Consider the following 13,953-nt stretch of genomic DNA (forward strand, 5'->3'; position numbering starts at 1 on the left):
AGGACGGGCGCTGGCCGGTCTCCCTGCGTGGAAAACCATATAGCTCAGCGAAGCACCAGTTTTCTTGACCTCCAGACTCGCTCCCGATTCTTGATGACAAAACACATTCCATGCCCTTGATTGATTTGGTGGAGAAGCTGCAATATTGGAGGATGGGACTCCTGCCTTGGACGGGCTTGTGTTTTGAGAAGAGATTCGGTCGGTTGTGCGGGGCCGACAGCTGAGCTTGAAGGCTGTGAAAATCTAGCTTCCCCGTTCTCGCTGGGCAACATGTCCTGTACTGTGGCCATTTTTCAGGCCCCCTCCCTGTTTTCCTCCCATATTTACCCCTGACTTCCACTGTATTTGACCCACACGTCCAGGTTTTTTAATATTTGATCTTGTGCTCACTTTGCTGTGTCTCTGGCTTCTGGCTGCCAAAGAGCCCAAGTTTTAGGGCTGGAAGAGGTCATCTGGTCTACCTTCACGTTCCAGGAAGAGGCCCCCCTCTCTGCATACAAGCAGGTGACAGGTGATTCCGCTGTTTCAGATGAGAGCTGGGCCTAAAACCTCCTCCTATCCCAGTCCTGAGCTGGATGTTCACCCCCAGCAGCACGTTATCAACATTTTTATAGCTGGACAATCAGACCAGGTTTCGTGCATTTTTTTGAGATTCATAAAACTGTTTTGAAGATTAAAGTATCTTATTTAGAGGTTTTGTGGGAAGCATGAGATGTCCTTGTTTGTGAAGAATTGGACACTGGAGATCAGAACGGCGGGCCCAGGTGGCCAGCAGATCACACACCGTGGTGATGAGATCACCCAGGTGAGAAATTGTCGGCCTTGGATTTCCAGCTCGTCATTAGTCATAGACGCTCACTGCCTTCCAGAAGCCTGGAGCCACAGTTCCAAATGCTTATCTGGGACTTGAATAGAATCATCCATAACACACTGGGACGAGGTTTCTTTTAAATGTCAGGATGCTATGAAATGATTCAAGCCCGTTCTTGAGACTTCAGGTTGGGAGCTGGGCTGTCACCAGCCCCTTTCTGGTTTGTACATGAATCACAGAGTTTTGAACCCGAAATATCCTAGAGATTCACCTTCTTCAAGTGTCTCATGTCACAGATGTGGAGACTGAGGGCAGAGGAGGTCACAGGCTTTGGGGGGGTCTGCGGGAATCGGTGCCGGACTGGGGGCCGGAACGTGTGTATCCTGACCTTCGGCCTAGGATGTGGACCCCAAATGGTTTCTTGGTCCTGGGGTCATGTTTGTAAAACAATAGTGGGTGTGTTTTGTTCTGTAGTTTGGGGGAGAGGGTGAGTCTTGTTCTGATTTATTAGATGGAATATTGGATAATTTCTTGATAGCATTATTTGATACAATTAAACAATTTTTTAATGTTTATTTTTTGAGAGAGATATAGAGACAGCATGTGAATGGGAGAGGCGCAGAGAGAGAGGGAGACACAGGATCCAAAGCAGGTTCAGGCTCTGAACTGTCAGCACAGAGCCTGATGCAGGACTCGAACTCGGGAACGGTGAGGTCATGACCTGAGCCAAAGTCAGATGCTTAACCGACTGAGCCACCCAGGCGCCCTGATACAAACTTTTATTGAGGGCCCACCATGTGGCTGGGATGGAATCATTAGAGGAAAATGTTGTCTAATGTCTTTAGAGAGAGTGTTTTCCAGTATCCTCAAACTAGACTGATTTTAACTCTCATCAGGGTTCCCTGATTAAAAAATATAGTCCTGAATCCCTGTCTTCCCCTCCCCGTGATTCAGTAGGCCTGAAGCGGGACCCAGGTATCTTTACTTTTGAATAGTTTCCCTGGTGATTCTGAAGGCCTGCCAGATTAGGGTTCCATCAGCACCTTTACTATCTTCATTTAGAATATCGGACAAGGTGAGTGATGATTTCCCAAGGTGACACACACTTTGTGGGTGAGGACGCTGAGTCTCACACAGATTAAGTGGGTTTTCCCAAGTCACCGAGTAGTTAGGAATAAAGGGGTTTAACGCTGCTGCAGTCCCAAAGCCTCTGCTGGTGCTTGTGGGGATAGTTTGCCAACCTAGGGAGCCCGGAAAAGGAAGGTTTTAGCCTCCATCTGTTTTTTGGTGAATTTACCCTGAGGTTTAAAGGTTGAATCAGGTTCAGTGGGATGCAATAATGCAACGAATGCTTGGAACATGCACTACGTGCTGGTGTGAAAGATCTGGAATTGCACTATTCATTCCAATGTTGAAAGGAACACAAATGTCAGGATTTTGATACGGATCCCTGGATCCCCGCTTTGTGTCCAAGCCCTGGGCAACCACAGAGAAACAAGGTGTCTTGTCGTGTCCAGTCGGAGGTTTTAGATTAATAAGGCAGGCAGTGTTGCTAGGTTTCACTCTAGCTATGGGAAGTTAATTGTTAGTATTCTATTCAGCGTTCTCACTATTACTGGGCACCTTCATGGGTTAATTGTATCCTTCAAGGTGGGCATTATCCCAGTTTTTTCTTTGAAATTTTTAAAATGTTTATTTAATTTTAAGAGAGAGAGAGAGAGAGAGAGAGAGAGAGAGAGAGAGAGAGAGAGAGAGGAAGGGCGTGGGCAGGGCAGGGGCAGAGAGAGAGGGAGACACAGAATCCCAAACGGGCTCCAGGCTCTGAGCTGTCAGCTCAGAGCCCTATGTGGGGCTTGAATTCACAGGCCAACCGCAAGATCATGACCTGAGCTGAAGTCAGACGCTTAGCCCACCGAGCCACCCAGGAGGCCCTATCCCAGTTTTATACATGAGGAAACTGAGGCTGAAATAGTTAAGCAATTGACCAAGGTTACAGAGGTGGAGAGTGATTCAGCCAACATCGGGATCCAGGCACCAAAGCCCCATGCAGACGGGAAGACCAGTCTGTTTGCTCCCTGCCAAGCTGTATATACTGGGAACATGTGTGGCTCACTAACACTGTTTTTATTGAAGGCAGGCACCACATGCTGCATTCGGCTCTCTATTCCCTCCTAGTAGAGGAGGTCAGGGTTCCGCACACACTGTAAATAAACAATGTTTTCTGAGTAGAGGAATAAAGCAGGGGGCGTGCCTCCACGCAAAGAAACCTGTAGCTTTTAGTTGTTTGCACATGAAGCTGTATCAAAAGAAGGATAAGCTGCTCAGAAAATAGGATGGATTCAATAACAAAAAAAAAATTGTAATTGTTGAAATTAGTTTTTCCCCTGGGTATTCCCTGGGGGGTGGGGGTGGGGGGGGAGAAAATCTGTTTGATATTGTGGAGGATACTACGTGCAACCCCCACCCCCCCAACCATCTTCTTTTGTAATATTATCAATAGTTCTTGCTTTTGCTGCCTTTTCAAAACCTGGAAGAAACAACAAGGGGGTGAATTCCTTAAATTTCAGGAGCATGTAGATCCGTTTGTAACAATAAAAAGCTTTTTTCAAAATTAACTAAATTGACATAGTTTCGTTTATAGGATTGACTTTGATATCGCGCATCTATTGAATGAACGCTATAAACTCTGGAAAGCTGAATTGTGGTAACCATAGTAACGAAGCGGGGCGGGGGGGGGGCGGCGAATTTCTCTCCTCGCATTCTGGGAAGCGCGGCCAGAACGTTCTGAGGAAGTTTGGCCTGTTGGTCACACCGTAGGTCGCGATGCATGCTGGGGCTTGGCAACATGGCGTCCTCCTTGATGTGCTGATGAGAGGAGTTTCACTGTAGCTTCAAACCAGAGGGCAGAACTCTCCAAACCCAATAAGCCCACACTCCCTGTCTTCTTCGCGCCTCCGCGTCGCCCTCTCCTCAGGACTCGTTCCCAGGCAGGAGAGAGGCACGGGGCCGAAGGCCGGGGCCGTCCAGGCCGCGCGGATCCGGGGCCGAGGAGCCGGCTGCGGGCGAGCACGATGGGCCGGTCCTGGCTCTGGTTGCAGCAGCTCCGGCGAGTGCGGGACCCGCAGGGCTGAGAGTGGCTGCGGGAAACCCCACGAGCTCTGAACCTCTTCCCCCCCTCGGCCGGAGACCTCCGCCCGGTCGGCGAACCGGCACCGAGAGCGGGCGGCCTTCCTGTCCTCGGATCGGCCGAGGCGTTGGAGGCCGAGAGCAGGGTCATCGTGCGGCCTGAAGTCTCCCACGCCTCTGGCAGCCCCGCTCGCAGCCCCTCCTGGGACGTGCAGCCCCCGAAGCAGCCCGTGGCGTGGGACCTGGGGGCGTGCGTGTGTGTGCGCGCCGAGCTCCTTGGTCCGCCCGGTCTCCCCCCCCCCCCCCCCCCCCCCCCCGCCGCCCGGCTCTTCCTACCCCCTCCGCCTTCCCGCGCAGAGTTAGGGAGAAGGGTGTCAGACTTTTTGCCCGAGTAGGGGTCTCCGCACACTTCCCGTTCGTTTCTTTTTCCACTCGCCCCCCTTCCCTGTTTCTTACTTCTTATATGTACCGCTCCGGTACACGCTAGTTTTTAAGGCTGGAGGTTCTCGAGCGCTTGCTGCCAAGGACTCCCCCACCCCCTCCCCCCCCGATGGAGTCCGAGATGCTGCAGTCCCCTCTTCTGGGACTCGGGGAGGAAGATGAGGCCGACCTCACAGACTGGAACCTGCCCTTGGCTTTTATGAAAAAGAGGCACTGTGAGAAAATCGAAGGCTCCAAATCCTTAGCTCAGAGCTGGAGGATGAAGGATCGGGTAAGTGGATTTTCCCACCGCGCCCCCTTGGCCCCTGGTAGATTCTAACCACAGAAAGTTCAGAGCCACTCGAGTGTCCTCGGGGGAAGCAGCGGTCATTTTTCCCCAGCCACACGTTGCAAGTCAACTTAAAGAGCACAAGCCATTTCAGGCTCCAGCGTTGGGTCGGAAATGGAAAAAGTCTGTTCTGGTTAGTAGTTATTCACCGGCCAGTGTTAATTTAACTCAAACTGAGTTCGAATTCGGACAGTAAAAGGTAACCGTGTTGGAAAGTGCAGCACTGCGAGTGCTTACACACTCTTTGGTATACTCAGTGCTGTTACTAACAGGACGGAAAGATTCCTTGGGAGACAGAGTACTTGTACCCACGTGGGTAGCCTACTTCTGTGGTTAGTTTGCTTTTTTTTTTTTTTTTTTTTTTCTAATTGTCCAAGCCAGGTTAAATGCTATGCTGGGAAACAAGATTACTGGCAAATGTTTAGCTAGTAACAAATTCATGCAGAGTTGTTTTAAAGTTACAATGAACTTCATCATACCGCCTTGTAAACAGCTGGTCTTGGATCCAGACTTTCCCTCCATATATGTGGTGTCACGTTGCTGTAGCTTGGAGACAGAATTTCTCCCACGGCGGAGTTAGAGGGTGATGGGTTGGAACTTGGGGTCCAGGTTTGAGGGGGTCTCCATGGTGTTGGAGTGTGAACAGTGACTTACAAATGGCCAGTAGGAAAGAAAACAGCCAATCTTGGTGAACCTGCCCTTAACTAACCGCTGTCTACCTCCTGGTCTCCGGAGCAAGCGGGTGGAACCTTCCCATCTACGCACAGTTAAAATTTGTCTTTTTGTGATTTGTTTTCTCCTTCAAGATTGCCTTTTTTAAATTTAAGCATCGTAGTGGTAAAAGAGAGGTAGTTGTTATAGTACGGTGTGATTGCTCTGGGCTTACGTATATTTTCATGTATGATGTTGAACTATGTAAGATCACCATTATGGCAATTGTGCTTGGTCAGTCCCTAGTAACCAGTCCTTTGGTGATTGATTTGGGTTAGGACAATTCATTTCATCCAAAAGCAGCTTAAGGAGTAAAAGAAACGGTCTTTGGAAGAGATTGTACAAAGTCTGTCTTAGGGACTTCTTTGGTACTAATTATATAGTTCACATTTTTTTTGTGGTTGTTATGCATACATGAACAGGAACTTGTTTTAAAGTAACTGTCTAATAATTTTTTTTCCCCATTCTATCTGGAAGACTTTTATTTTTTATTTTTTTCCTTGTGAAATGTGGTTCCCTCTGCTACCCTAAACCCGTGCTCAAACTGTTCAAGCTGATGAATGGATATATTTTTGACCTTTTGCTTAAAACATTAATTTGTGAATGGTAACATTTTCTGATAAGCTTGTCATAGGTTATTAAGAGAAAGAAAAGTTCTGAGTCTGAGTAATTACTGAGATTACTCCTTAGAAAAGAGCCAAGGGAGGAACGTTTGCCGTGTCTGACCTTTTTGCAAGGTGTTTAATGAAGGAGAAAATCAGCAGATAAACATTTTCAGCTCCGCGTGTGGGAGCTTGGCGTCTAACTGCGCTTGTAGTCTCTTCCTCTGACTCAGCCCCAACGAGACCTCTCAGCACCCCTGCCAGGACAGAGTTGCAAATCCAAATGATGCTAAGAACTGGAAGGAAGCATGAGTGAAGGAAGCAGGCCAGGTGTAAGAAGAATGGCACAGGGCCGGAGATAAACGGCAGCCGACATGTGACTCGTGTCTGATTTTTCTGGAAGGTGGGCGCTGGAGAGCACAGGCCACAGCCGCTGAAGGGGCAGCTGGGCCTCAGCCAGATCTCTCTTCCTTTCTCTCTCTCTGTCTTTTTTCTTTGAGAATCCAGAAGACTTGTTGTTTTTTTTTTTAACGTGAAGGCTTCCAATTTAAAAATGTTGGCACTCTTTCAGATGTTACAAGACACGAAGGAGTCCAACCGACGCTGCGGGCCGAACAAACCTGGTTTGTGGGGCTGGTTCTGGCCAGCGTGTTCCCTGGGTGTGACTTGTGCTCCGTGACTGCCAATGCAGGCAGCTGCTCTGATTCTAGGAATCTTGAGCACACAGGCGTCCAGGCCAGGCTGTCTCCAGCAGTCTGATGGAGCAGCCTGTGGTAAGGCGACATGTGTGGGCCTGCTTGTCCCGGAGCAGGCCCTACGCGTCCCACTTGCCCTGGTGGGCCGGGAAGTGCCCTGAACGCAGACTTGGCCTTTGCTGCTCCCTGTGACCAAGACATAATTCCATATACTCTTATTTTGTGTATGTATTTCTGGTTCCCTCTTGGTGTCCTATTTAGTGAAGCTGTTAAGGATCCCTAAAGTTGACATCTTTGCTAAGTTGACTGACATCTGTAAAAAGTTTTCTGCCACTCAACGTTTGGCATCCCGACAGAGAGAGCCACAGCCCTTGCCCACTCTCAGTTGGGATTCCCACATTTTTTGGGGGGGGATCCGCGCTGCCTTTCAAATGCCACCGTTATTGCATTTTAGTTACTAAGTTACTGTTTAATACTGTTATTATCAAATTAGTTTGTTGTTTGGTTAATTCTGTTGCTTTTAGTGAATTGATACGTATATGCATCAATAGCAATTTTGGCTTATCATTTTCAAATAATCAGACTTACGTAAATGATCCGCGGTTCAAAATTCGCGGGCCTATGGCTGACGCCGATGTGTACGTATGTTCCCGTGTGTGCTTTACCGTGATGCTTTATGGCGATCAGAGTTCATTTGTCCCCTGGAAAGGGAGCGAGTGGGGACAGTTGGTCTCAGTTAGATCTTTGCCTTGCACCTGTGGGACGGAATCAGAAACCTGAAGGAAAACCACTGCCACACACACGGTGCCTACAAGTGTGCCGGAGGAGTAGGTAGAGAACGATGAAGCCATTTCCAAACCAGTCTCTCGACCGATTGTCACCTGGCTTTGTAAGTTGTGCTTTGAGTAAGCCGTGGAGGGAGCCGAGTGGAGGCAGCGGACTGGCGTGTGGACAACGGAAGGGTAACCCTACCTTGCTCACCTTGTGGCCTCTATCACGTACTCCCATCAGACATTGAGACCACCCTCCACAGGCCTTCACTTCTCTGTCCTTATCTTGTCTGACCTCTATGCAGCCTTCCTCAGTGGGCCACTCCTCCCTCATGAGACTCTCCTCTTGCTTCTGTGTCTTCCCGAACAGAAAGAGCTCCAGCTCTTCCCCTGAGGTCTCTCATCCTCCTTCTCAGACCCCTTTGCTGTTTGACAGCCTAGTGTGGAGCGCTCGAGGACTTGACCTTGGGCCCCTCCTCTTTGTTGTGTATACCCCTGGCCAGCGGGTCTTGTCTGGGCTCATGGTTTTAATGCCGTTCACACGTCGGCGACCCTCACCTTGGCAGTTTTTACTTCTGGCCCGGCCCGGAGCTCCTGATTGCCTGCTTTGCCTCAACCCCCACTCGGGTGTTCAAGCTGTAAATCCAGAATGTACCCTTCATTCTTTCCTCTCCTTCTCCTCATGGCCGTGTCCAGCTCATGAGTAGAGCCTGTCGACTTGGCCTCCAAAGTGCATCTTACATGGGATCGCCTCATTTTGTCTCTGCCCGTCGCGAGCCCGGCCCAGCCAGCTACCGTGTTTCACCTGGAAGGCTGTGCTTGCATCCTGACTGGTCTCCCCCACAGGCGTCCTGACCCGGAGGGACCGCTCCTGGCTTCCCGAGTGCTTGGAGCTCAGTGCAGATGCCTCACCCCGGTTCACTTTGTGGTCTGGCCCTGCCTTTTCTGCTTCCTCGATGGAAAGGCCTGGGGACACCCCCGCCTCTGCTCTTGGTAACTGGCTCCCCATGTCCTCCACAGTCAGCCGCTGAGAGGCCTTCCCCCATCACCTCCTCGAAAGCAGCTCCCCAGCCACTCATGATTGCTCTTTCTCTGGTATTTTCCACTACATCCCCACCCCCAGAATGGAAGTTTTGTCGTAAGGCTGAGACCTCGTCGATGCTAGCACACGGGATGGTGCTTGGTACATGGTAGAAGACATGTACTGAGGACAAAGTGACTGGAGGGTGGAAGGGCTTCTGCACAGGGCGTGTTCTTTACACTGGCTGGGGATTATTATCTCCGTGTGGTGGTTGAGGAAACTGAGGCTTGAGTTAAATAAACGGCTTGCCAAGGGGCCTGAGTTACGGGGCTCGCGATGAGGGAAGTTGAACTTGAGAAACAAAGCCTAGTTGAAACAAAGAGAGTGGTATCACAGTGACTGAAAATTCACATTGTGAGGCCCCCGCGTCTAAAACCAGATGTGTAGGGAAGACGGCCGGGGCGGTGGCGGGGATATAAAAGCAGAGAACTGTGCCAAGGGAGCGGCTCAGCTGTTCCCGCGGTGGGCGGTGGGCTCCGGGCTCCCCCTCCCCTATTTTGATAATCATACAAGTGCGGCGTGCGACTCTGGATCTCAGGGTCGTGAGTTTGGGCCCCACCGTGGGTGCGAAGATGACCTAATGATAGCAGTGCAAGGTGGCAGTGGCCTTTCCTGGTCTCTGCGTTGGGATCTGAGCGGATGGTGCAGAAGCGGCGAGGGGAGTGGCGAGGGCGTGAGTCACGCCCAGCCGGTGCTGGGCTGCTGTTTCCCTGCGCTGTGCCATCACGGCGAACAGTTCCACCCCACTTGACGATGCCCCTGGTGACACCGTAACAAGTATGGGCTGTGTCAGATCTCGCCTCCTTGGCGCCCGCCGTCCCCTACCGCGTGGCGGGTGGCCCTGGGAAGAGCCCTGCGGGGGCCCCGGCTGGACCACCTGCTGCTCGCGGGGCGCCCGCGCTGGACCCGAAAGGAGGCTAACGGCGACTCTGGGTGCTCAGGCTGGCGTCTCCGGCAGACGTTTCCTCCAGAACAAACGATGAGCTGTCACTTCAAGGAAGAAGACTGACGGGATGCGTGGCCGGGATAAAATCTGAGCTTTCAGGTGAAAATGAAGAGTTTGGGAAAACCTGTGTCTGCCCCTGAGAGCTGCCCAGCTTCCCACTCTTCCGACGAGACGATGGTAGAGTGGACAGGATTTTTTGGATACGAAACGTGGAGTGCAATGTGCCCTCATCTGGAACGTCTGCATAATTCAGTGAGCCTGTGTTTCCAGAGGGCCAATCCGCACTCTTACCGAATCCTCCGTGGGCAAGAGATCCGCTCAAAGGGAGGCCGGTGCGCTTTAATATAGTAAGGGGTTGTACTTCCGATAGATCGGGTAGGCCGTTTAGTGCTCTGTGCACATAGGTTGCTTCTAACCTTTAAGAAACTACAATTTGCCGAGTTTCGATGTGATGTCAGAGAAGCACGTTCTCAGTTACTTGGACGTGCTGATGTTCTTGCCCTTTTCACCTGCAAATCTTTGTGGGGCCAGAGTTTCTCCATCCGCTTCAACCAAAGCGACACATCACAGCAGGTTGGAAGACAGTATGGAGTCCAGTGGGCTTCTGATAAGGCAGACCTTAGAGAGATTTGCAATGGTTTTTTGAAAATGTCTTTGTCGTAGAAATATTTATTGAAATATATAACGAATTTATAATTTTAAATCTGTTAATAAATACATGCCTTTAAACATTTTTTTTAAAAAGGATAGAGGACTGTTTACATTAATTAATTTATTTTAGGGAGAGAGAGAGAGAGCACGTGCGCACGTGTGAGCAGGGGAGAGGGGCAGAGGGAGAGAGAGAATCTTAAGTAGGCTCCACGGTCAGTGTGCAGCCTTAAGTGAGGCTCAATCCCATGACCCTGGGATCATGATCTGAGCCAAAATCAAGAGTCAGACGCTCAACTGACTGAGCCACCCAGGTGCGCCTGGAAATACATTCCTCTTCTTCTTCTTCTTCTTCTTTTTTTAAATTTTGACCTCTAAGATGGAAAATATTGGAAAAAGCTCTTTGAGGGACACCTGGGTGGCTCAGTCGTTTGAGCATCTGACTCTTGATTTTGGCTCAGGTCATGGTCTCATGTTCGTGGGCTCAAGCCCCGCATCCGCTCTGCACTGACAGTGCAGAACCTGCTTGGGATTCTGTCTCCCTCTCTCCGCCCCTCCCCTGCTCCAGCGTTCTCTCTTCTCCCTTTCTCTCTCAATAAATAAATAAATAAACATGTAAAAAAAAGTTGTTTTTTTTTTTTTTTAAAAAAGGAGCTCTTTGGGAGTCTTCAGTAATCTTCGAGTGTAAAGGTGTTCTATCCTCAAAAGTTTGAGACTCGTTAGTGTAGTTAAAAAGAAAGTGGGTGTCAGACTTAAATTAGGAAGCAGGGCTTGAGGATATCAGGTGGTTGGCCAAAAATATCAAGCAGAGAGGACCAGAAATTTAAGAGCAGACCTAAAAGGGACCTGTTAACGCCCTTTCCGTTCTGGAGCTTGTGTTTGCGAAGAGCTCTGTGGGGTTGTGAAGGCAGTTGCCCTGTATGGAAGCACGTAGCCACCGTCAGGACCTCCCGTTGACCCAGACTTCTGGCGTGCGCCCTGGAGGGGTTCGCTGTGCTGCCCACCCAGCCGTGTCCTGTCCTGTGAGTGGAGGAACATCGACCCAAGTGTGGCAGGGGCAGGCAGCCAGAGACCTTTACCGCAGTTCAGCAAGGGTTTCTTGCTCACAGTGTGCCGTGCTCTCCGGGACCCTAGCGTCCAGTAGGACAGACAGACGCGTCAATACCAAACTGCGATACCCCATCATGTGTGTTTTACAGGGGAGAATGGCACGATTATGGGGAAAACTTTGCCTTTACGTTAAATAGGTAAATCATTTGCATTGAACTGCATTTATGACACGTACAAATCAGTTACATGGACCCAGCATGAAGCTCTCAGCAACTAAGGACTGTTGATGTGGTTGGTGGTGGGGAGCTGCTTGTGGATTTAAGTGGGGCAAAGTCATGGAGAGATTTGTGTTTGGAGAGATCTTGTTGACCGGGGGTGGAGTGGAGGGTTTGGAGGCATGGGGCTAGAGTTGCGGGGATCTGAGTGAGACACCATGTCCAAAGCCAGGCAGCCCGAGCTGCAGGGTGACCGTCCAGGAGCCGGGGTCCACAGGTGGGTCAGACCTTGGGGCTGAAAGAGCGGGTGGCCAGCGCGGGCACCCTCGCTCTGCGCTTCAAGCGTGGGAACTGGCCCTTGGCATTTGTCATGGGAGGCTCAGGAGCCACAAAGGACCATCCACATAATTTTTTTTTTTTTAACCTGCTTTAAAAAATGTGCCGTGTTCCATTTTGAACAACGTGCTGGGGAAGTAGTCCTGAAATGGATAAGAACATTTCTCCTCATTATCACCTTGTAGAATTCTAAAGCTCGAGTTTTAACAAGATAGCATGTGGATTATATATAGACGGTGTTCTCCAGGTTCCTGACTCTTTCCTGCCTTTATTGAGAAGACATTAAAAGAGTCCTTGGGGCATCTACCATTGTTGTTTCGGTAGAGCTGAAGTTTGACACCTTTTCTTGTCTTCTTGTAAGTTTAGTTAAGTATATAGAAAATGTTATCCCAGGAGATGTTGGGCGTGATAATTAATGCTTTCATCATGTTCTTGAGCCTGAACTTGTCAGACAGGTGCAGCTCTGGGGGGAGGGGAGGTGCGCCCTGGTGGCTGGAGGAGAGGTGACCACTGAGAACAAGTGATAATTTGACCCCCGAGTCAGTTTGCTTTCAGAGGTGGCTTTTGTTCTTGACTAGTAGTATTTTTTTCCCTCAAGTTTATTTATTTATTTTGAGAGAGAGAGAGAGAGAGAGAGAGAGAGAATCCCAAGCAGGCTTGTACTGTCAGTACCGGGTTCGATCTCACAACCCTGAGATCGTGACCTCAGATGAAATCAAAAGTCAGATGCTCAACTGACTGAGCCTCCCAGGCGCCCCTGACTGGTGCTATTTTCTGTTTCTTAGTTTAGATACAATTTCAAACTTACAGAAAAATTGTAAGACTAGTTCAGCGAACTCCCCTGTACCTTTACCCGGGTTCATTACCTGTTTACGTCTTCCCTCGCCTGCTTTATCATTCTCTGTGTTTGTATATGTTTGATACGTGACTGTTATTAATCCATAGCTCGCATGGAAATGTTGCCGCTTGTCCCGGCAGCACCGCCTTGTTGGCGATTTTTGCCCTCCCCGCCCCCGCTCGGGATCCCTCATTGCCCTTAACGGTGTCGTCCGCGTGACCTCCTTAAATAAGAGGAGCTTCTTGGCCTTGGAATGTCTTCACCTTGGCATTTTTTTATTGTGGTGAAATAAGCTAACGTGTTTACCACTTGAGCGGCTCTTAAGCGCGCACGCAGCTCGGCGGCTCAGGCGCGTTCACGTTGCTGCACGGCCCCTCCATCCGTGCGCGTCCACAACTGCATCGTCTTCCTGAGAAGCTCTGTGCCCGCCCCCCCCCCCCCGTCTCCTCCCCCCCTCCCCCCCCCCGCGTCTACTGTCTGCGAATTTGTTGGCCTTGATACTTTGCGCTGGGCCGGGCAGTTGCCGTGTATGGCCCCCTCGCGCGGATTCGGCCCGGGCATCTCGGGCGGGAGCCCGGTTGAAGTAACTCCGGTCGGAAAGCACGTGGTCCTGCTTCCTTCCAGTAGTGTTGTCTTGGGTCGTGGGATCCGCTCCCGTCCTCCTTTGTGATCCTGCTCATAGGGCCTCTGCAGGTCGTGGCCACTTTGACGTGCGAGGTTCTGAACGCTTCTGTCCTTTGCCGCACAGTCAGATGCTGCCGCTCTTCTCGGATTTCCCAGCCTTCGCCCTGGAGTCAGCCGTTCCTCCGTGACGCCGGCTCCTTGTGGAGGACGGGCTTTGGAGGCAAGACCTGGGCACTAGGTTTGCTCCTTGCTGCTGCTGTTGTGTCGTCGGTGGGCCCCTCAGCAGTGGAGGTGGGGGGACACATGGGGTTTCAGTCTGTGTTTATTCGTTTCTGTGCACAGAGGGGTCTCCAGTGCTGGTCACTACCTCCGGGCACGCTCTCCTCTGTCCCCTTTGCAGCCCCCCCGTCACTTGCTTCTTGGTGGCGAGGATTTGGCTCCACTGCCCTTGCAGAGTCACTTGCCCCAGACCAGGATGCAGAGAAGGGGGGGGGGTGTCTGAATTACTAACCCACAGCACTTGGGGACGCAGACCTACTAAGAGGTTAATACTGACTTACATTGTTGCTTGAGGCACACTCTGCATGCAGTGAGATGCCCAAATCCTAACTGGGAGAATATGCTGTCAGAAGTGGGTTTCAGGGGCGCCCCGGTGGCTTAGTCGGTTAAGTGTCCGACTTTGGCTCAGGCCACGATCTCGCCGTCTGTGAGTTCAAGCACCCACATCGGGC

General features: G+C 50.7%; 1 protein-coding gene across 2 annotated transcripts in view; it reads left to right on the forward strand.

Annotated features, from left to right (window-relative positions):
* Positions 1 to 3,625: 3,625 nt before the first annotated feature.
* Positions 3,626 to 13,953, forward strand: part of RPTOR (regulatory associated protein of MTOR complex 1) — a 333,238-nt gene continuing 322,910 nt past the window's right edge. The window contains exon 1 of one of the 2 annotated variants that reach the window (XM_045044638.1): positions 3,626 to 4,649. In XM_045044638.1, coding sequence (XP_044900573.1) covers positions 4,488 to 4,649 — 162 coding nt within the window. In that variant the 5' untranslated portion in view covers positions 3,626 to 4,487. The remainder of the gene's footprint in view (positions 4,650 to 13,953) is intronic. The other variant, XM_045044640.1, reaches the window with a different exon arrangement.

The sequence above is a fragment of the Felis catus genome, chromosome E1, assembly GCF_018350175.1.
Source record: "Felis catus isolate Fca126 chromosome E1, F.catus_Fca126_mat1.0, whole genome shotgun sequence".
Taxonomy (NCBI): Eukaryota; Metazoa; Chordata; class Mammalia; order Carnivora; family Felidae; genus Felis; species Felis catus.